This window comes from Salvelinus namaycush, chromosome 15 (genome assembly GCF_016432855.1).
Source record: "Salvelinus namaycush isolate Seneca chromosome 15, SaNama_1.0, whole genome shotgun sequence".
NCBI lineage: Eukaryota > Metazoa > Chordata > Actinopteri > Salmoniformes > Salmonidae > Salvelinus > Salvelinus namaycush.
The window spans coordinates 4,344,921-4,368,846 of NC_052321.1; the positions used below are offsets into that span (position 1 = coordinate 4,344,921).

At 45.9% G+C, this 23,926-nt stretch overlaps 2 protein-coding genes across 2 annotated transcripts in view; both read right to left on the reverse strand.

Moving 5' to 3' along the window:
- Nucleotides 1–23,926, reverse strand: part of LOC120059732 (E3 ubiquitin-protein ligase TRIM9-like) — a 1,105,060-nt gene that overhangs the window by 345,444 nt on the left and 735,690 nt on the right. The window lies entirely within an intron of this gene.
- xdh (xanthine dehydrogenase) overlaps nt 16,528–23,926 on the reverse strand; it is a 42,578-nt gene continuing 35,179 nt past the window's right edge. The window contains exons 13-20 of the mRNA XM_039008764.1: nt 23,659–23,754; nt 20,998–21,126; nt 20,759–20,833; nt 18,750–18,802; nt 17,377–17,491; nt 17,003–17,257; nt 16,740–16,907; nt 16,528–16,657 (exon numbers count right to left, since the gene is read on the reverse strand). Of these exons, the coding sequence (XP_038864692.1) occupies nt 16,607–16,657; nt 16,740–16,907; nt 17,003–17,257; nt 17,377–17,491; nt 18,750–18,802; nt 20,759–20,833; nt 20,998–21,126; nt 23,659–23,754 (942 nt within the window). The 3' untranslated portion in view covers nt 16,528–16,606. The remainder of the gene's footprint in view (nt 16,658–16,739; nt 16,908–17,002; nt 17,258–17,376; nt 17,492–18,749; nt 18,803–20,758; nt 20,834–20,997; nt 21,127–23,658; nt 23,755–23,926) is intronic.

Consider the following 23,926-nt stretch of genomic DNA (forward strand, 5'->3'; position numbering starts at 1 on the left):
CTACTCACTCACTTCTACTGAGGCTGAGATCGACTCAGAGTGTGGTGGAGTGAGAGATGGAGGGAGAGAGAGGGTGTGTGTGTGTGTGTGTGTGTGTCTCAGCTACCTCACAGTGTGGGGGAAAGACCATAAATTAACCGAAGGGGGCGACTGAACGCCTTTACTATTACCTTGTTGAATGTGTGTACACGTAATGTGTGTACGCGTCATGTGTGTACGTGTAATGTGTGTATATACTGTACAGTACCAGTCAAAAGTTTGGACACACCTACTCATTCAAGGGTTTTTCTAAATGTTTTACTATTTTCTACATTGCATAATAACACCTCCTCCTCCATGCTTTATGGTGGGAGGTGAAATACCTATTTTCCACCATAATTTGCAAATAAATTCATAAAAAATCCTACAATGTGATTTTCTGGAGAAAAAAAATTCTCATTTTGTCTGTCATAGTTGAAGTGTACCTATGATGAAAATTACAGGCCTCTCTCATCTTTTTAAGTGGGAGAACTTGCACAAGAACTTGCACAATTGGTGGCTGACTAAATACTTTTTTGCCCCACTGTATATATATATATATATAAAATATATATATATGCTGCAAATCTTCCACCAACAAGTTTCTGTGCATGCCAACGAACCACATAACCAAAAGCAAAGCATTAACAATGTTTCAATATACACCGGACCAGAGCCACTTATTTGGGCTGGACAAAGCAATTATGAGGCCCAGGCAAGAACGTCTTCATTAAACCACTGTGGTCACAAAATACATGGAATTCAGCACAAAGCGGCGTATAAAAGTAGTACCCTCCTTTTTCTAGATCTCTTTCTTATTGTTACTATTACTGGTGTAACTATTGTAATATTTATAAAAGTAGTACCCTCCTTTTTCTAGATCTCTTTCTTATTGTTACTATTACTGTTGTAACTATTGTAATATTTATAAAAGTAGTACCCTCCTTTTTCTAGATCTCTTTCTTATTGTTACTATTACTGTTGTAACTATTGTAATATTTATAAAAGTAGTACCCTCCTTTTTCTAGATCTCTTTCTTATTGTTACTATTACTGTTGTAACTATTGTAATATTTATAAAAGTAGTACCCTCCTTTTTCTAGATCTCTTTCTTATTGTTACTATTACTGGTGTAACTATTGTAATATTTATAAAAGTAGTACCCTCCTTTTTCTAGATCTCTTTCTTATTGTTACTATTACTGTTATTGCTGTTATTATTATGAGCATCGTTATGTTAATTGTAATTATTAGTATTGCCCACACAGGGGTTCCCAAACTTTTTAACTGCTCACTAGCAGTTGCTTCCTACAAGCAACCCAGCCTTTTTTAGAGTGTACAATGTTGAAGTTAATGTTCTGTGCTTTATCCTTTGAAAATAGACATGTGAAACGATATAGGGAGTGAACAAGCGCAAGTTGAGAGAGAGGTTAAAACCACCTTCCTTTTTATTTTATCAGTTTAATTTGCTCCCTTTTAAAGTGTGTTATGGCAAATTATACTTATTTAAAAACAAATCAAAATAGATTTAATATTTTAGATTCCTCAAAGTAGCCACCCTTTGCCTTGATGACAGCTTTGCAAACTCTTGGCATTCTCTCAACCAGCTTCATGAGGTAGTCACCTGGAATGCATTTCAATTAACAGGTGTGTCTTGTTAAAAGTTAATTTGTTGAATTTCTTTCCTTCTTAATGCGTTTGAGCCAATCAGTTGTGTTGTAACAAGGTGGGGGGGTATACAGAAGGTAGCCCTATTTGGTAAAAGACCAAGTCCATATTAAGTCAAGAACACCTCAAATAAACAAAGAGAAACGATAGTCAGTCATTACTTTAAAAAATGTCTTTGGTGGTATTACCGAGAACCAGTGTTGTAAAGTACATGAGTAAAAATACTGTAAAGTACTACTTAAGTCATTTTTTGGGGGGTATCTGTACTTTACTATTTATATTTTTTGAGAACTTTTCCTTCACTACATTCCTAAAGAAAATAATGTACTTTTTACTCCATACATTTTTCCTGACACCCAAAAGTACTCGTTCCTTTTTGAATGCTTACATAGACACTTGAACGTGTGTGTGAACGCCTACGAAGAAGGTTTGTCTCCATTGACAGTCCATGTTAAAATTCAACACAGTTTCTTAGGCACTCAGTTACACGTTAGGTGACTTGGTATGACAGTTAGCTACATTTTATTAAACTCCCCTAATCAACCCCTCATAGCCTCAGTGAGTCTCAGTACGAGCACGGGCCGTCATTTTTATATGTGTGTGAGTTCAGAATGGCATGTCTTTGTTGTCCCCCCTCTGATTCCTTGCCAGTATTATCTCCATCCATCTACGCTCACGATCTCACACACACACACCATTTATTTATATTCATGCAGGGCTTGAACTGAAATAGTTGCCGGTACTCATGTTGGGTGCTGTTACTGTTTACATTTAGGGATCAGGAGCTCCTCAATACTTTTGAACTAATATTCTGTAAGAGGGACAGAAGCTCCAGCAGTAGAACATTTGTGGTGCTGCTACTCAGCCCCGGTGAACTCCTGCCAGAGTCAACCACAGTATTCATGACATACCATGCGTAATGTATCCAGCTCTATCGACAACAGAAGCGCCTGAATACAAACTGTCCATATCCAGCCGCTGCCTCAATAACAGCACTTAGTCTGCACTACAATTACGTTTCAGAGATACAGAAGTGTGTGTGTGTGTGTGTGTGTGTGGGTACGTGTGTGTGGTGATGTGTGTGTGTGAGGGGGCATGGAGTTAATGGCTGAACACTGTGAGTGAGTGTTTTTCATCTAGTGTTTTATTCTGGTTCACATCCCAGACACCTAACAAACGGGAGAGTCTATAGGAGATAAACCGGGAAGTTACTAGAATACATGATTCAGTCAACACAGCGGCCAACCCCACACACATAGTTAACCATTAGAGCAGGGGTTCTCAACCAGCGTTAAAGGACGTATCTCCCATGGAGTTTCTGTATCTATGCCACTGATCTGCCAACTCCACCCCACGTCAAGGGCTCTCTTGTTCCTCTTGGAGGTGTATGGGCTCTGTCTCTCTGTCTCCCCCTGTCAGGCGAGCTGATCTGATGGTCCTCGTTATGAAGATTACTGCCCTGGCGGCAGACGGGGCTCCACATTTAAAAAAAAATCCTTGTTATCACTTAGTTCAATACAATTATGTTTAAAAAAAATGCATACCTACCTGGTCAGGAGCCTCATTTTTTAAAATACCATTGGTGACATTTGTAGCATATGTGATGCTGTATGCAACAACAACAAAAAGGGTTTTCCACTCTCTCTGCTCTGAGCTGGTAAAATGATACTCCAGCACCACCTGCTGGACTTCTAGACGTCACTACCTGGTCATTCCAAAGTAGACTGAGTGATGGTAAACTGACTGACTTGACAAGAAGATGAGTAGCAGCGAATTGTTAGTAGTTTAATTCGTAATTTTCCTAAATGGGTAATGGAAACACTACAACTACGTTTGTATTGGACACTTTTTGGGGGGGGCGTGATTACATCCAGCTGTTTTGATCGACACAAGATAGATAAAATGATATATTGCTTTCTCTACCTTCTTGCCCTTTGCGCTGTCATCTGTGACCAATAATGTTTGTACCATGTTTTGTGCTGCTACCGGGTTGTTGTCATGTTGTGTTGTTACCATGCTGTGTTGTCATGTGTTGCTGCCATGTTGTTGCTACCATGCTGTGTTGTCATGTGTTGCTACCATGCTGTGTTGTCATGTGTTGCTGCCATGCTGTGTTGTCATGTGTTGCTGCCATGCTGTGTTGTCATGTGTTGCTGCCATGCTGTGTTGTCATGTGTTGCTACTGTAAGAAATTGTATAAGATACTGGTAACTTGTTTTAACCACTTCTCAACATAAGCTATTCTTGGCACAACATGCACCCATCCCCACTACTTTGTCAGACCCACACACACATCCCCTCCCCCATGAATAGGGCCTGTGAAAACAAACGCACATGCAGGATGCCTTTGGATGTGACTAGGACAAAGAACTGTGTGAAAAGCCAATGGAATGTCGACATCAGGCCGAACAGGACTACCCACGACCCAGATCGACCAATCGGAAGGCCAGACTTCAAGATCAACCTACTTTGCTAGTTGTCTATATAATCTGTATGTACTGTGTAGAGCGTCCTCTTCTCCGACGATTCCATAAGAATTAGACAGAAAGGGGCCGTGCACGTGTTGTCAGATATCTTTGCAACTTATTAAACTGCCTTAAATATCATACCTTATCCACCTGGTCTAGCGTCTCAACTTGGTCTCTCTCTTCTAGTAAATATCATCAATCTTTAACACTACCATGCTGTGTTGTCATGTGTTGCTGCCATGCTGTGTTGTCATGTGTTGCTGCCATGTTGTTGCTGCCATGCTGTGTTGTCATGTGTTGCTGCCATGTTGTTGCTGCCATGCTGTGTTGTCATGTGTTGCTGCCTTGCTGTGTTGTCATGTGTTGCTGCCATGCTATGTTGTTGTCTTAGGTCTCTCTTTATGTAGTGTTGTGGTGTGTCTCTCTATCCGTGATGTGTGTTTTGTCCTAATTTTTTATTTTATTTTACATTTTTAATCCCAGCCCCCGTCCCAGCAGGAGGCCTTTTGTCTTCTGGTAGGCCGTCATTGCAAAATAAGAATTCGTTTTTTTAAATGACTTACCTAGTTAAATTAAGGTTAAATAAATGCTAAATAAATAGAAAAGCACCTTAGCAGGAAATTATTATATTTTCAAACTTATTTATTTAATATTTTTTATTGAACCTTTGTTTAAGTTTAGGTAATAATTGACAAGAACAAAAACAGAACACTCTATATGGTGGAGCTCCACCCCGCAGGGGAGCTCTGCTCCTAGTGGTTTTCCCCCTGCTGCCTAGGCAGTGAATAACCTGAGAAAAAATGATGCACACACTTGCAGCCAATAGGAGTACACGTCTCCCTATATAAAGGGGACGCTTCCCCTCAATCAACCTCCCCAAAAAATTATCTTCAGCGAGACTGGGGGTCGACAGGGCCTTAAGTCCAATGGGGCTCCGCTCCACTCGTAGAACTGGAGTTACGACTCCGGTAACTATCGTTCTATATCGTGGAGCTCCGCCCCGTAGGGGAGCTCTGCTCCTATTGGTTTAAGGCAGAGCGAAACGCTCCAAAATGTACTCACTGCCGAACCTAACTCTGTCAGTATTAAAGACGGGTCAAATAGTACAGTACCACCAGTTACAGGAACTATATCCCTAATCCATCCGCCCAAACACAGTCATAGACTTGTGGGCAGGACATAAAAACACGACTCTACTGTGCCACCCCAGCCAGGAGTCATGTCATGTAGTCATTCTAACAAGAGAAAACGGACCTGATGGAAACCTTGTCCATTGATCCTGCGTTTCCCCCACCTTAATCCTAGCCTTCCCATCAGCGAAGCTGAGTACAGGCTGAACCAATGTAGAAGACCCTCTTCACTGATTCCTCAGTGTTACCCGCCACACTCAATCCATAGGCAAAGCCAATGATTCGTGGGCAGATAACAGAATATGGGCCAACGACTCTGCCTCAGCAGATAGATGATACCTCAGTGTTCCATCAATTTCAGCGACCGGTCTAATAGTAAAATAACACTAGCTACAGCACTATTTCCCTCATCACTCCGCCCCAACACAGTGCTACACTGGTGGGCAGTCTAGACAGTCCCTGCTGTACTGACAGTGTCAAACAAAGGTTATGTCGCACGTGTCTTACTCTCTGACAACAACAACAAAAGGAGAGCGGACCTAATGGGAACCTTGCCCAATAGTCCTGCATCTCTTCTTAACTCAAGTTCTCAATTTAGCCACGCTGCGTACAGAACGAGCTGGAGAGTTGGACGACATGTCTAACAGGTAGAATCGGATAAAAGGAGACGGTGACTACCACGACGCCGCTGCACAAATATCCTCTACCCCTGTTCCTCTGAAAGGGCCGTAGACGCCGCTACTCCACGAGTGGAGTGGGCTCTGACTCCCTGAGGCAGCGGCCGCCATGCTGCCTCATAAGCCGTCTCAATGCCTTCACAAAGCCAATGAGACAGCCGCTGTTTAGAAAGTGGTCTACCAAGTGTACTAGCACCGTGACACACAAAAAGCTGAGGCGATGACCTAATCATTGCCGTGCGCTGCACGTAGCACACCAAGGTGCGCACCAGGCAAAGGCAATGAAGCCTCTCCTCTCTCTGTTCGGGGAGGGGGGGAAGAAAGCCCATAGCTCAACGGTCTGTGACCTATATGAGCTCTTAATAACCTTTGGCATAAATGCCGGGTTAGGACGTAACACCACTCTGCTCAAGTTGCCATTGTTGGCAAGGCAGTCGGGTCTCATTGAAAGAGCACACAAATCACTGACACGCTTGGCTGTAGTCAAGGCAAAAGAAACTGCGCTGTCTTCAGAGACAACATCTTTGAGGGGGATTTTGATTCAATGGCTCGAACGGCGTCTCACAGAGCGCCTTGAGTACCAAAGTTAAATCCCACTGGGGTAGCATGGCTCTAGCCGCTACGTTCCCAATAGAAACCGCTCCACTAGAGGGTGGCTGAAGACGGTGTCTCTGCCAAAAACCTGCTGCTTGTAAAACATGAACTGTAGGAATGAGCGCACGCTCTTGACCTGACAGCACATGGGGTCCACATTCTCTGTGGCACAGCACTGTGAAAACACGTTCCATCTGCTGGCATACGACCTTGATGTGGAACTGGCATGCGCACTCTGTACGGTTCTGATTACTGAATCAGATAACCTACGGCGTCTAGCCTGTCTCTCTCAGGGGCCAAACTCTCAGTGGCTGGCCAATTAGAGGAAATTGCTCTATCATGCCCTCCGCCTGAGACATTGCGTCCTCTCTATGTGGAATTGGCCATGATGGTGCAATCAACATTTGAGTCATCTCCGCGTACCACAGAGCCCCTGGGCAATCGAGGTCTATCAATATGATTGAAGGCCCTCCTGTTCTCACGCGGGCTAGCAGTGGGAGAATGCAGGACCTTGGTGGAATTGTGTACAGGCAAACATCCGGCCTCTGGTGGGCAAAAGCGTCTATCCCTAATGGCGGTTCGTCCTGGGCTCGTAGGGAAAACCATAGGGGACACTGTGGGTTAACACGTAATGCGAACAGGTCCACCTCGGCTCTCCCGAACCGTTCCCATATTTGGAGAACAATGTCAGGGTGCAGCTGCCACTCGTCGTCTCGGGGACCCCCTTGAGACATGAGGTCTGCTCTGACGTTCTGACAGCCTGGAATGTGTGCTGCTGTCAACGAGCGAAGGTGCTCGTGAGCCCACAGCCACAATTCCTCTGCCAGCCGGTGGAGTGCAGGAGACCTGACACCTCCTTGGCGATTTATGTAGGCTACTGTGGTTCGGTTGTCTGACCAGATCAACATGTCGCGACCCCATAGGGTAGACACGAAGTGGGTCAGAACCAACAGAACTGTCTCCAACTCCAGGGAGGTTGATGTCGCGTCCCGAGGGAGGCCACTCCCCTCCTACCGCCCGAGCCTGACATGTCCCTCCACATCCAGTCAGACAAGCGTCTGTAAACACTGGAATGTAGGAGGACACTCTGCCCATTGGGACCCCTTGTGTCAGAACGCACGGGTCTCTCCAATAGTTCAGGTCCGCTCTGAGCTAGAGGGGAACTACCAACAACCGACGACGGTGCCTCACTGGGTCCGATCGTAGTTGGGCAAACCATCGCTGTGTTTTGCTCATGAGCAGAAGTCCCAGTGGAACCATGGAGTGGGCAGATGACATGAGACCCAAAAGTGTCATGGCGGAATGCGCTGTCACCAAGTGTTTCGGATAAAACCTTCGTAGGGCTAGCAACAAGGCAGCCCACAGAGGATCTGAAATTCAAGCCTTCATAGTCACAGAGTCTAGCTGCAATCCCAGGTAGACAATCTGATGACTGGGCCAAGACATGCTCTTTCACAAATTCACAGCGAACCCCAGACGTGTGAGATGAATCACTCTGTGTCGTGTGTGCGATCGCCAGCTCTGCTGACGGGGCGAGAACCACTACGTCGTCTAGGTCGGCTAGTAGCCTTATCCCTTGACGATGCAACGGTTCCAATGCCGGCCCTCCACGCACTTGGAAAAGGTGCGAGGTGCCAGGGTGTACCCAAATGGCATCCTCGTGTAATCGTACGCCACCCCTTGGAAGGCGAAACGCAGAAACTTCCTGTGACGCAGATGCACCGGCACATGAAAGTATGCGTCCTTTAAGTCTATGCTTACACAAAAGTCCTTGTTTGTGGATACATTCCAGCAGAGGTTTTGTCATAAGCATTCGAAAGGACCGTTTGGCTACGCTCTCGTTGAGAGTGTGTAAATCTGATATTGGCCTCCTTCCCCCCGTCTTCTTTGGCACCAGGAAGTAGGGCGAAAATAGCCTGCTGTTCTTTTGCTCTTTGGTAACTACTGTGACAGCCTTCTTCGCCAAAACGTCCTTCACAAGATCGGATACTTTCTCAGGCGTCTTCATCACCACACCCGAAAACTGGGGAGGAGTTCGATGGAATTGGATGTCATAACCCTTCTCCAGCGTCTGACTTCGCCAGGAGGAGAGGGTGCAGCTTCGCTGCTACTCCGAGTAATGCCCTGAGTGCGGGAGAGCGCGAAGCTGTGGTACTGATAGTAGGAAGGACCTGTATTCCTCTATGGCCCAAGCCACCGCTGTCCCCTGACACTGAAGTGGTGGAACAGCCCAGGGTGGGCTCCGTCCCAAAGGGGGAGGTAATATTGGCGCATTCTGTGAGTAACGGGGGCACCGACACTTTGGTTATACTTGTAACCTCGTGGTTCCAGCCCTCGGTGAACGCATTATGGGTCTGACCTGCACTGACTGAGGCGCCTGCCTGAGTCGGTGTGCCGTCCCCCAACAGCGGTTGCATCATTGGCCCAACATGGGGCTGTGTACGCAAGCTGTTCCTCAAACCCTTATCCACATTACTCCTCAGAGTGTGTGGTGTAGAGTTGAAATCATTAGCACTTTGTGAGAAACGGGGGCGCCGCCACCTTGGTTATACATGTAACCTTGTGGTTCCAGCACTCCGTGAACACAGCACAGATCTGAGCTAAACTAACTGGGCACTCGCCTGTGTTAGTGTGCCGTCTCCCAACAGCGACTAGGTCCACAGTACTCTAGTGGACCTAGTCTCTCAAAGCACTTTGTGATGAGAGACTAGTCAAGGACCATATCACCTACACCTTACCTGCCAACCTAGACCCATTTCAGTTGGCATACCACCCCAACAAGTCCACAGACGATGCAATCGCCATCAGACTGCACACTGCCCTAACCCATCAGGACAAGAGGAATACCTATGTAAGAATGCTGTTCATTGGCTACAGCTCAGCATTCAACACCACAGTACCCTCCAAGCTCCCTGCAAGGAGCCACCATTGGAAGCCACGAGGAGTTACTTCAAAGTCTCATGGCAGAACGCCATGACCAGAAGTTCGATACTTTACTGGAGCAATTCCGCGGATTCCCCACTGTGCATCGGGTCACACCCGTAATGTCCCAGCCCTCCCCAGTGTCCTGAGAACCCCGCTTACGGCCTCCGGAGTGCTACTCTGGAGATTCCGGAACCTACCCGGCTTTTCTCTCTCAGTGCTCCCTCATTTTTGAGATGCAGCATTCTTCGGTCTCCTAGGACCGCTCGAGGATAGCGTACATTTAACGCTGATGTCCAGCAGGGCACTCGCCTGGGCCACGGCGGTGTGGGAGCAACAATCCGCCGTCTGCCTCAGTCTGGAGGAGTTATTGGAGGAAGTTCGGAAGTGGTTTGATTCTCCGTTGTCCGGGAGAGAGGCTGCTCGTAAGCTGCTCCAGCTATGTCAAGACTCCCGTAGTGTGGCAGACTACGAGGTGAATTTTCGCACGTTGGCGGCTGAGAGTGCCTGGAACCCAGAAGCATTGTTTGACATGTTCCTGCTCGGAGTATCGGAGGAAGTAAATAATGAGCTTGCAACCCGGGAACAACTAACGGATCTTGACTCTGTCATCGCCTTGACCATTTGAATCGATGGGCGACTATTGGAACGAAGGAAGGAGAGGAAATTCGATTTCACTCGCACGTCCAAGAATTCTACATCCCGGAAGTCCCCGATGGCTCCGTTGCCGAGAGAACACGAGACTACCCGAGTTCCCCAGAAAATCTCCAAAGTCTGCAGATTAGATGCCTATGCAACTAGGCAGAGCAAGGCTGTCTCCAGAACGGCTATACAGGCTTCACACTAAGAGCTGCCTGTATTGCGGGAATACTGGTCATTTCGTCTCCAACTGTCCGCTAAAAGACCAGGTCTACCGGTAGGAGCAAGTACTCTTGTGGGCCATACGGATAACTTTTCCTCTGCCCTTACTCGCATCCCTTTTCATGCCAGGTTGCTGTGGGGGAACCAGTCGAAATCTCTCCCGGTACTCATCGACTCTGGGGCCGTTGAGAGCTTTATGGACGCTATCCTGGCTTCTGAGCTGGGCATCCCCACTCAGCCCCTCTCTATTCCCATGGACACTAGAGCACTAGACTGGCACTCTATAGGCAGGGTCACCCACAATACCACCCCCATCAACCTAAGTGTGTCAGGGAACCACAGCGAACAATCCAGTTACTGCTCATCAAGTCTCCTCAGGTTCCCGTGGTATTGGGATTCTCCTGGCTCCAGCAACACAATCCCCTCATTGACTGGTCTGCTGGTGCCACCATGGGCTGGAGCCCGTTCTGCCACCCCCATTACCTGAAGTCAGCGCAGCCTGCCCCAGGACATCTTCCCGGGTGCTTGGAAGCTGCCATTCCTGCGGAGTACCAGGACCTCTGGGAGGTGTTTAGGAAGGCCTGGGCCACTTCGCTTCTGCCACACCGACCATATGACTGTGGGATTGACCTTCTCCCAGGCACCACTCTGCCCCGGGGACGACTGTACTCTCTGGTTGGGTCCGGAGACCAAGGCTACGGAGACCTACATTGAGGACTCCCTAGCTGCAGGGTTCGTGTGTTTTCTGTTTGTCTGTTGCCAGTTTGTTTTGTTTCGTGAAAACCTTTCAGCTTTTGTTCCCCTGCCCATCTGTTCTTGCTCCTGTTTTTCTAGTCCTTCCCGGTTTTGACAATTCTGCCTGCCCTGACACTGAGCCTGCCTGCCGTTCTGGACCTTTTGCACCCTCCTGGATTATTGACCTCTGCCGGCCTTTGACCTGTCGTTTGCTTGCCCCTGTACTAGAAATAAACTTGTATTTCCTCGACACTGTCTGCATCTGGGTCTTCCCTGACAGCTGATAAGATGAAAACATCATCACTGGGCCCACAGAGATCCTATTCAATTAATAGTGATTATATACACCGAGTACATCAAACATTAGAGACACCTTCCTAATATTGAGTTGGGAAACACTGTTGGGGGGACTGGAGGACTGGAGTGGGGAAACACTGTTGGGGGAACTGGAGGACTGGAGTGGGGAAACACTGTTGGGGGGACTGGAGGACTGGAGTGGGGAAACACTGTTGGGGGGACTGGAGGACTGGAGTGGGGAAACACTGTTGGGGGGACTGGAGGGGGGAAACACTGTTGGGGGGACTGGAGGACTGGAGTGGGGAAACACTGTTGGGGGGACTGGAGGACTGGAGTGGGGAAACACTGTTGGGGGGACTGGAGGACTGGAGTGGGGAAACACTGTTGGGGGGACTGGAGGACTGGAGTGGAGAAACACTGTTGGGGAGACTGGAGGACTGGAGTGGGGAAACACTGTTGGGGGGACTAGAGGACTGGAGGACTGGAGTGGGGAAACACTGTTGGGGGGACTAGAGGACTGGAGGACTGGAGGACTGGAGTGGGGAAACCCCTATATGACCAAGCTGCAAAGTAAAACGTATGAAAACAAAAATACTCTTTTTTTTATTTATTTAAGGTTAACAGTGTGGATAGGGTTAACATTAGGGTTAGGTTTAAAATCAGATTTTAAGAAGATATTGTAGAAGTAGGCTGACCAGACAGTGATGACCTGAGAGTAACTTGACCAGATAGTGATGACCTGAGAGTAACTTGACCAGACAGTGATGACCTGAGAGTAACTTGGCCAGATAGTAATGACCTGAGAGTAACTTGACCAGATAGTGATGACCTGAGAGTAACTTGACCAGACAGTGATGACCTGAGAGTAACTTGGCCAGATAGTGATGACCTGAGAGTAACTTGGCCAGATAGTGATGACCTGAGAGTAACTTGGCCAGATAGTGACTACCAGAGTATTCCCACAACAGTCCTCCTGTATTCTCTGTATGTTTCACACTTCTGTATCTCTAGTTAGCATTAAACATGTCGTAATTTGACTGCCTTGTTAATTTATTTTGTGAAGATGTGAGTGCCAAAGTGACCAGTTATGGTTCAATTAGAGTGGTGGTTTTTATTCCCTGGGGACATTCATCAAATAAATAATACATGAATTAGCTATCCCAAAGGTCTTTGTTGTCTCAGCATCCCACAGACGGAGTTTGATCACTCTCTCTCTCGCTCTCTGTCCCCCTTATCTCTCTCTCTGTCCCCCTTTCTCTCTCTCTCTCTCTGTCCCCCCTTCTCTCTCTCTCTCTCTGTCCCCCTTCTCTCTCTCTCCTCTATCTCTCTGTCCCCTCTTCTTCTCGTTCTCTCTCTCTCTCTCTGTCCCCTCTTCTCTCTCTCTTTCCCCCTTTTGCTCTCTCTCTCTTTCCCCCTTTCTCTCTCTCCTCTGTGCAAGTGATAGGTATCAGGTTTGAAGGTAAGACCCAGATGCAGACTGTGTCAGAGTAACAATGTTTATTACAGCAACATGGCAGGCAAACGACAGGTCAAGGCAGGCAGGGGTCGATGACCAGAGTAGTGGGGGAAAGGTACAGGATGGCAGGCATGCTCAGGGTCAGGGGCAGGCAGAGTGGTCCGGGCAGGTGGGACCAGAGATAGGACAGGCAACGGTCAAAACCAGGAAGGCGAGAAAAAGAGAGACTGAGAAAAGGCAGGATCTGAGAAAACAAATGCTTGTTGACTTGACAAACAAGACGCACTGGCAACAGACCAACAGAGAACACAGGTATAAATACACAGGGGAAAATGGGCGACACCTGGAGGGGGGGGATGGAGACAATCACAAAGACACGTGAAAAAGATCAGGGTGTGACAGATAAGGCCATAGAAAGGAGTGGTCTTCACCTCACACTGGACAGACAGGAAGGGACTGGACATCTCACAGGTCCTGCTGTCGTGACAACAAGTCAAGTAAGTACATTTCATTGTCTTGTATTTTCTGTTTCAATGATTTTCTCTTTCCGATCCTCCTTGTGTTGTGGGAAGTGTAGGCAGGCTGAAAAAAGGCCAAGATACACGTTGATTCAAATGTGAAAAAAGTTTTCTAGATTAAGTAATGTGTAGGGAGCTTGTGTTGTATTTGTAACAGACATTTAAAATGTCTATCTTACAGATTGTGTTCAATGACTTGTTATTAGATAGATTGTTTATCAATGAGTGTTCTGTTGATTTCACAGGGTTGATTTCACTGCTTAGCAGGTGAGCACAAGGATTAGGCAGATCAGAGAGTAAAGAGTGAGTGACAACTGAATATAAAGAAACCAACATGAGGAAGTGTATTCACTCTGTAGAGACTACAGCTCAGAAGACAGCAGAGTGACAATGGGAGGAAGTGTATTCACTCTGTAGATACTACAGGTCAGAAGACAGCAGAGTGACAATGGGAGGAAGTGTATTCACTCTGTAGACTACAGGTCAGAAGACAGCAGAGTGACAATGGGAGGAAGTGTATTCACTCTGTAGATACTACAGGTCAGAAGACAGCAGAGTGACAATGGGAGGAAGTGTATTCACTCTGTAGATACTACAGCTCAGAAGACAGCAGAGTGACAATGGGAGGAAGTGTATTCACTCTGTAGATACTACAGGTCAGAAGACAGCAGAGTGACAATGGGAGGAAGTGTATTCACTCTGTAGATACTACAGGTCAGAAGACAGCAGAGTGACAATGGGAGGAAGTGTATTCACTCTGTAGATACTACAGGTCAGAAGACAGCAGTGACAATGGGAGGAAGTGTATTCACTCTGTAGACTACAGGTCAGAAGACAGCAGAGTGACAATGGGAGGAAGTGTATTCACTCTGTAGATACTACAGGTCAGAAGACAGCAGAGTGACAATGGGAGGAAGTGTATTCACTCTGTAGATACTACAGGTCAGAAGACAGCAGAGTGACAATGGGAGGAAGTGTATTCACTCTGTAGATACTACAGGTCAGAAGACAGCAGTGACAATGGGAGGAAGAGTTTCTATCTGATCAGTCAGCTACACAGGTTCCATGACTATTTTATTTAATTATTTAAATCATAACAATGGCTCAATCTTGTCTCTTCTTCGTGGCTCTCTGGCCTCTCTCTTATTAACATAGAGCTAGTCAAGGGGTTAGGCTAAGTACAATTAAGCTGGTTAGCCAAAGAAAAAGTGTGATAGAATACTGTTTTAAACATTAACTTTATTATACTTTGTGTGTGTGTGTGTGTGTGTGTGTGTGTGTGTGTGTGTGTGTGTGTGTGTGTGTGTGTGTGTGTGTGTGTGTGTGTGTGTGTGTGTGAGATCATGCATGTCTGTGTGTGTTTATCAAACTAGCGCTCACAGTCTCAAGTCAGAATTAAACGTTTATTCATTTTTCTCAAAGTTGTTGCAAACGTCAAATGTCGAAGTGTTTACGGTTAAGTTTTAGGCATTAACTCAAAATGTTTCACCACTCGGCAGTCGCGTTCTGTGAGCTTGCGTCGGCCTACCACTTTGCGACTGAGCCGTTGTTGCTCCTAGATCTTTCCACTTCACAATAACAGCACTTTCAGTTGACCAGGGGGGCAGCTCTAGTAGGGCAGAAATTTTACTAACTGACTTGTTGGAAAGGTGGCATCCTATGACGGTGCCACGTTGAAAGTCACTGAGCTCTTCAGTACGGGCCATTCTACTGCCAATGTTTGTCTATGGAGATTGCATGGCTGTGTGCTCAATTGTATTTACCTGTCAGCAACGGGTGTGACTGAAATAGCCAAATCCACTAATTTGAATGGGTGTACACACACCGTATAGCAAGCACTTACACACAGCATAACACACAGTCAGAGGCCTCAGCCAGAGGATTGGAAATGTATGTTTATTTAACAGATTAACTCTGTACATTATTGAAACGTAAAATAAAGCAAATTCTTCAAATACACCAATGCTTGATAGTATCTTTTAATTTTTGGCTCAGTCTAATCAAGTAGTTGAAGTAATTGAGTTATTCTGTGTCAGTCAAGTAGTATTTAACTAGTTGAATTGAAAACAGTAGCACCGCAGACACACTACTGCCCACCTGATGGCGCTGTTTTACTAAAACCTGAGATTAAACATAAAATAAATTAAACAAATGATTCCTATAAAACTCTATCACTCAACATAACCGCTAAATAAAATCACAATTTCTGCTAGTAAAAGGCAAATTAAATTAATATGTATACAATATCATACATTTAGGAAATTATATTAAATTTAACACACAAATAAAAGATGTTGACTTATTTGATAAAAGGTATATAACAGGCATCATTACAGATATTGAATTGATCATAGGTCATTTGTATATGATATGCAGTGAGGTCTGAAAATTATTGACATCCCTTGAAAAAGATCCTCAGCAGTTACTGTATGTGGTGTGTGATTGGTCTGGTCAGTTCCCGTGGCCTCAGCGATACTTTCCTCCAATCAGAATCTGTGGCCTCCTGACCTATTTCACAATGCACCATGGTGGCTATGGGGGCAACCGAACTAGGACTGCTTCCTAGGTCACACTGCTGATAGTCAGGTAGGCTTCAGATCTGGGCTTCATCTTAATAGTCTCTTCCTCTTCACTGATCTAAAACGTAGTGGACAAGTGAAAGCAGACCCCCAACATCCACTATATTGTTCTGAGTTCTCAGCTCAGTAAGGATGAGAGACAGGAGACAAGGAGATGAAGCCCCTTTACACTACCGAGATCCACCCATGTGTGCGTTGGGGTAAGAGTTGCAAACTGATTAGGGTTCTGGCTCCATTACAAACTGATTATGGTTAAGGTTCTGGCTCCATTACAAACTGAGTATGGTTAAGGTTCTGGCTCCATTACAAACTGAGTATGGTTAAGGTTCTGGCTCCATTACAAACTGAGTATGGTTAAGGTTCTGGCTCCATTACAAACTGAGTATGGTTAAGGTTCTGGCTCCATTACAAACTGATTAGAACAGTCGTTTCCTCAGACTGAGACAAAGGAATTTAATGGCATAAATTTGGAACAGATTAACCTTCTCTCTCTCTGCTTGCTATCCTATTCTTTTCCCCCTCCGTCTCTCCCCCTCTGTCTCTCCCCCCCTGTCTCTCCCCCTCTGTCTCTCCCCCTCTGTCTCTCCCCCTCCGTCTCTCCCCCTCCGTCTCTCCCCCTCCGTCTCTCCCCCTCCGTCTCTCTCTCCTCTTCTCTGCATGTCTTCTCTCTCTAGTGCTGTTCGTCTTACACTACGACAGCCCATGGAGTGAAGGTGCCTGGCTCTGCAGGGGGGCACTGGAACCCAAACAACAACAAATCAGTGTGTGTCTCCGTAGTTTTATTCTTGGATTGTTAGAGATGTGATGATCATACATACCAGTTTGGTGAAGCGGTCCTCGCAGGCATTGCGTATCCTCTCAGGTGTGGCCGGGCTGTCGAATCTGAAGGGCCCACTAAGGCCTGACTCCTTCCTGGCAGCGGTGACGGCATCTTTGATGGCAAAAAACACTGAGGCCGCAAGGAAGAGAGGAGGCTCACCTACCGCCTAGATAGAGAGAGAGAGAGGAGTGTTAAGGACGATAAATTAAACTGGGGTCTCACAAGAATAGAAAGAGGGCTTCCTTCACAATAAGTCCCTACCTTGGAGGAGAAGATGGCCTTGTCGTTGGGTGCGTCTCGGAGCAGAGACACTGTGAGGTCAGTGGGGATGTCTCCAAAGGCGGGGATCTTGTACATGCCTGGTCCGCGCGTGAACAGGTATCCCTCAGGAGAATACTTCAGCTCCTCCAGGGTGTACAGACCCACACCCTGCATAAAGCCCCCCTCTACCTGCCCTATGTCCAGAGCTGGGTTCAGACTATTCCCCACATCTATGACGATGGACGTATGAATGTTCTAATGGAGAGATGGAATGAGATGGAGGATATTGGTTTGTGTCTTATCAATCGATGCAGTCCTAAAATCTCTCATGAAAAGTAGGAAACACACACTAGCACATCCCTCCATGTATTTACCTTGTGGCTGCCGGTCAGACAGTCTATCTCCACCTCAGAGCAGGCCACTCCATAACTGAAGTAGTTGAAAGGACGACCTGTGTTGGTCTCAAAGTCATAACCAAGGTCTGGAGTCCTGAGGAAGAGATAAATAAACAGTTAATTACACCAAGAAATCTTCCTGGTGATTTTCGGTTCCAGTTGTGCCATTTAGCAACAATGTAGCCTAGCTAGCATTTAGCCTAGCTAGCATTTTTGCCTAGCTAGCATTTAGCCTATCAATCGAAATGTTGTAGTCTAGCAAGAATGTGTAGCCTACCTAGCATTTAGCAACATTCTAGAACAGCTAGTGTAACGGATGTGAAATGGCTAGCTAGTTAGCGGGTACGCGCTACTAGCGTTTCAATCAGTTACGTCACTTGCTCTGATACCTAGAAGTAATGTTGCACCTTGCTCTGCAAGGGCCGTGGCCTTTGTGGAGCGATGGGTAACGACGCTTCGTGGGCGACCGTTGTTGATGTGTGCAGAGGGTCCCTGGTTCGAGCCCGGGTATGGGCGAGGGGACGGACTAAAGTTATACTGTTACATTGGTGCCGTGACCCGGATCACTGGTTGCTGCGGAAAAGGAGGAGGTTGAAAGGGGGGTGAGTGTAACGGATGTGAAATGGCTAGCTAGTTAGCGGGTACGCGCTAGTAGCATTTCAATCAGTTACATCACTTGCTCTGAAACCTAGAAGTAGTGTTGCCCCTTGCTCTGCAAGGGCCGCGGCTTTTGTGGAGCGATGGGTAACGACGCTTCGTGGGTGTCAGTTGTTGATGTATGCAGAGGGTCCCTGGTTCGCGCCCGTGTCGGGGCGAAGGGACGGTTTAAAGTTATACTGTTACATTGATGCTGTTGACCCGGATCACTGGTTGCTGCGGAAAAGGAGGACGTTGAAAGGGGGGTGAGTGTAACGGATGTGAAATGGCTAGCTAGTTAGCGGGTACGCGCTACTAGCGTTTCAATCAGTTACGTCACTTGCTCTGATACCTAGAAGTAATGTTGCACCTTGCTCTGCAAGGGCCGTGGCCTTTGTGGAGCGATGGGTAACGACGCTTCGTGGGCGACCGTTGTTGATGTGTGCAGAGGGTCCCTGGTTCGAGCCCGGGTATGGGCGAGGGGACGGACTAAAGTTATACTGTTACACTAGCATTTAGCCTAGCTAAAAATGGCAGATTAGCTAGCATTTAGCAGCATTGTAGCAAGATATCAACGAGATATGGTCATTTATTGTGCTGCCTCACAGGCAAACTATTTAGAAAAAAAATACTAAATCATTCATTTATTGTTAAAACGGGTTAGGTAGTAATACACTGTGTGTTGTTTTTTTGTGTCTGTGTTCCAGGTAACGTACTTGTAGAATCCATTGGCAGACAGACTGACCCGGTCAAAGTAGGCAGAGTTCACCTGAAAACAGACAATGAGTAATTGATTAAAACACATGATGTTTAAAATGAAGGGCATGCTGGGTTAAAGGCCCAATTCAACCATTTTTATCTCAATATCAAATCATTTCTGGGTAACAATTACATAACTTACTGTAATAGTTTTCCATTAAAAATATACACTACCGGTCAAAAGTTTTAGAACACCTACTCATTCAAGGGGTTTTCATAATTTTTATTATTTTCTACATTGTACAATAATAGTGAAGACATCAAAACTATGAAATAACATATATGGAATCATGTAGTAACCAAAAAAGTGTTAAACAAATTCTTCAGATAGCCACCCTTTGGGGTCAGGTGATTGTGGAGGCCAGGTCATCTGATGCAGCACTCCATCACTCTCCTCCTTGGTCAAATAGCCCTTACACAGCCTGGAGGTGTGTTGGGTCATTGTCCTGTTGAAAAACAAATGATAGTCCCACTAAGCCCACACCAGATGGGAAGGTGTATCGCTGCAGAATGCTGTGGTAGCCAGGCTGGTTAAGTGTGCCTTGAATTCTAAATAAATCACAGACAGTGTCACCAGAAAAACACCCCCACACCATAACACCTCCTCCTCCAAGCTTTACGGACGGAAATACACATGCAGAGATCATCCGTTCTCCAACACTGCGTCTCACAAAGACACGGCGGTTGGAACCAAAAATCTCCAATTTGGACTCCAGACCAAAGGACACATTTTCACCAGTCTAATGTTCATCGCTCGTGTTTCTTGGCCCAAGCAAGTCTCTTCTTATTATTGGTGTCCTTTAGAAGTGGTTTCTTTGCAGCAATTCGACCATGAAGGCCTGATTCACGCAGTCTCTGAACAGTTGATGTTGCTGGAACTCTGTTAAGCATTATTTGGGCTGCAATTTCTGAGGCTGGTAACTCTAAAGAACATATCCTCTGCAGCAGAGGTAACTCTGGGTCTTCCATTCCTGTGGTGGTCCTCATGAGAGCCAATTTCATCATTGCTCTTGGTTTTTGCAACTGCACTTGAAGAAACTCTCAAAGTTCTTGAAATGTTCTGGATTGACTGACCTTCTTGTCTTAAAGTAATGATGGACTGTCGTTTCTCTTTGATTATTTGAGCTGTTCTTGCCGTAATATGGACTTGGTATTTTACCAAATAGGGCTATCTTCTGTATACCCCCCCTCCACCTTGTCACAACACAACTGATTGGCTCAAACGCATTAAGAAGGAAAGAAATTCAACAAATGAACTTTTAAGAAGGCACACGTGTTTATTGAAATTCATTCCATGTGACTACCTCATGAAGCTGGTTGAGAGAATGCCAAGAGTGTGCAAAGCTGTCATCAAGGCAAAGGGTGGCTACTTGAAGAATTTTTATTTTTATTTTGTTTAACACTTTTTTGGTTACTACATGATTCCATATGTGTTATTTCATAGTTTGGATTACTTCACTATTATTCTACAATGTAAAAAATAGTCAAAATACAGAAAAACCTTGAATGGGTAGGTGTTCTAAAACTTTTGTACTACACTACCGGTTTTTAGCTAAAAACACTTTCCCATGCCCAAATTTAGCTAGGACTGTCCGGGAGAGGTCTGAGTGAGGGACCTAATTGGAGGGATCTAATGGGTAGGATATGTAACGGCAAAACTAGTAGCTATTGGCAGAGAGGTTTGGAACTATCTTTGTTATTGGTCTATTAACCGCCTGGTAATGTCACTAGGCGAGCCAAAACTCCACCCATGCAAAAGCTGCTGATTAGAAGCTCCTGTGTAAATTGTATTTTCAACCAACAACTATCAGGATATAGCACTTTACAATGCTAGTTTCATCAGCTGTTGTACAATATGATACAAAACACAAGAAAATAACATAATTTTGACTGCATTGGGCCTTTAAAGATGAGCAATGAAACCATCCAATCAGAAATAAGACTGCATATGATGACAGGTACTGACCCAGTCCTCCCAGCATCCTTTGGGATTCTTGGTCTTGTAGGGTTCTAGACGGTGGAGTAGGATCTCACACGCATTCTAGAGAGAGAGAGAGAGCGCGAGAGAGACAGACAGACAGACAGACAGACAGACAGACAGACAGACAGACAGACAGACAGACAGACAGACAGACATTAGAAGATTGGATGCAGTAAAGGATATTGAAAGCAGCAGGTGAGTGGGTGTGTGTGTGTCTGTCTTACATGCACAGCGGCTCCATTGAGGTCGGAGGAAGCAGAGGCAGCAGTAGGGCTGGTGTTGGGAACAGTGTTGGTGCTGGTCTCTGTGATGTGGATCTTACTGCTGGGGATACCCAGGGTCCTACTGGCCACCTGACACACACAGACACACACAGACACACACAGACACACACACACACACACACACACACACACACACACACACACACACACACACACACACACACACACACACACACACACACACACACAAATATGTGGATGTATTTAATAATCCAGTGAATAATTAGTATACTAGTGTAGTAGTTTAAATAGCAGCTCTATAGAGATATCTCTGTTTCCACTAACTGCTCTGTTGATTCTTTGTCGACATTTAGAAAGTTCGCATAGAAAAAAGATGCGACAATTACCAGCTTGACGTAATGACGTAAGACCAGCGACGAAAAACGTTTTCCCCCCAAAAAAACTACACTGGTTGAAATGTTTCTATTGCTTCTTTAGGCCAATTGTGCATTAATGAATGAGTGACAGCCTGTGTATCCCACCTATCTGTTTCATGTCTCAGGTAGCCCACGAAAGCCAGCATGGATTAAAATGCAATAACTGACTAATATTCTAATAATTCTCCTCTGCCAACATAGCGCCACGGTCCGTGCCATGATGACATTTACACTCCTATAGATCTGAAATAATTTGATGTTGAAACTTGCATCCAGACGACCAGGAAAATCATTTCAAGCATTCTTGAAAGTCAGGACAATCATTATTTGGATATTTACATGTTTTTATTTTGCAAGCAGTAGGCATATTATATTTTAATATAATATTTTATATTATATTATATATATATTATATTTATCCTGTATTTTAAATCATGTGACATACATTAGCAACATTATATCCTGTATTTTAAGCCTTATACAGAAATGAGAACTACACCAAAAAATGAGAGCAACTGAATGAGGATGGTGCTGGACCACCTGCCATAAAAATAAAGGTACAGTTTGATAAAAAATATTTAAATAAAGGTTCAAATACAGGCCTTTCACATTATAGTGTAAAACACATTGGTGTCCTGCCTGCACCATCTTGGTGTGTTAGTGTCCTACCTGCACCATCTTGGTGTGTTAGTGTCCTACCTGCACCATCTTGGTGTGTTAGTGTCCTACCTGCACCATCTTGGTGTGTTAGTGTCCTACCTGCACCATCTTGGTGTGTTAGTGTCCTACCTGCACCATCTTGGTGTGTTAGTGTCCTACCTGAACCATCTTGGTGTGTTAGTGTCCTACCTGCACCATCTTGGTGTGTTAGTGTCCTACCTGCACCATCTTGGTGTGTTAGTGTCCTACCTGCACCATCTTGGTGTGTTAGTGTCCTACCTGCACCATCTTGGTGTGTTAGTGTCCTGCCTGCACCGTCTTGGTGTGTTAGTGTCCTACCTGCACCGTCTTGGTGTGTTAGTGTCCTACCTGCACCGTCTTGGTGTGTTAGTGTCCTACCTGCACCGTCTTGGTGTGTTAGTGTCCTACCTGCACCGTCTTGGTGTGTTAGTGTCCTACCTGCACCGTCTTGGTGTGTTAGTGTCCTACCTGCACCATCTTGGTGTGTTAGTGTCCTACCTGCACCATCTTGGTGTGTTAGTGTCCTACCTGCACCATCTTGGTGTTAGTGTCCTACCTGCACCATCTTGGTGTGTTAGTGTCCTACCTGCACCATCTTGGTGTGTTAGTGTCCTACCTGCACCATCTTGGTGTGTTAGTGTCCTACCTGCACCATCTTGGTGTGTTAGTGTCCTACCTGCACCATCTTGGTGTGTTAGTGTCCTACCTGCACCATCTTGGTGTGTTAGTGTCCTACCTGCACCATCTTGGTGTGTTAGTGTCCTACCTGCACCATCTTGGTGTATTAGTGTCCTACCTGCACCATCTTGGTGTGTTAGTGTCCTACCTGCACCATCTTGGTGTGTTAGTGTCCTACCTGCACCATCTTGGTGTGTTAGTGTCCTACCTGCACCGTCTTGGTGTGTTAGTGTCCTACCTGCACCGTCTTGGTGTGTTAGTGTCCTACCTGCACCGTCTTGGTGTGTTAGTGTCCTACCTGCACCATCTTGGTGTGTTAGTGTCCTACCTGCACCGTCTTGGTGTGTTAGTGTCCTACCTGCACCATCTTGGTGTGTTAGTGTCCTACCTGCACCATCTTGGTGTGTTAGTGTCCTACCTGCACCATCTTGGTGTGTTAGTGTCCTACCTGCACCATCTTGGTGTGTTAGTGTCCTACCTGCACCATCTTGGTGTGTTAGTGTCCTACCTGCACCATCTTGGTGTTAGTGTCCTACCTGCACCATCTTGGTGTGTTAGTGTCCTACCTGCACCATCTTGGTGTGTTAGTGTCCTACCTGCACCATCTTGGTGTGTTAGTGTCCTACCTGCACCATCTTGGTGTGTTAGTGTCCTACCTGCACCGTCTTGGTGTGTTAGTGTCCTACCTGCACCGTCTTGGTGTGTTAGTGTCCTACCTGCACCGTCTTGGTGTGTTATGTCCTACCTGCACCATCTTGGTGTGTTAGTGTCCTACCTGCACCATCTTGGTGTGTTAGTGTCCTACCTGCACCATCTTGGTGTGTTAGTGTCCTACCTGCACCATCTTGGTGTGTTAGTGTCCTACCTGCACCATCTTGGTGTGTAGACCCTGTCCCATCTCAGTCCCTCCGTGAGTCAACAGCACGGAGCCGTCTGTGTAAATATGAGCCAATGCACCGGCCTGAAAAGTAAACACAAATAAAAATATGTTGATCACACGCAAACAACTCAGCCAACATAATTCACACACACACACACACACACACACACACACACACACACACACACACACACACACACACACACACACACACACACACACACACACACACACACACACACACACACAGGCA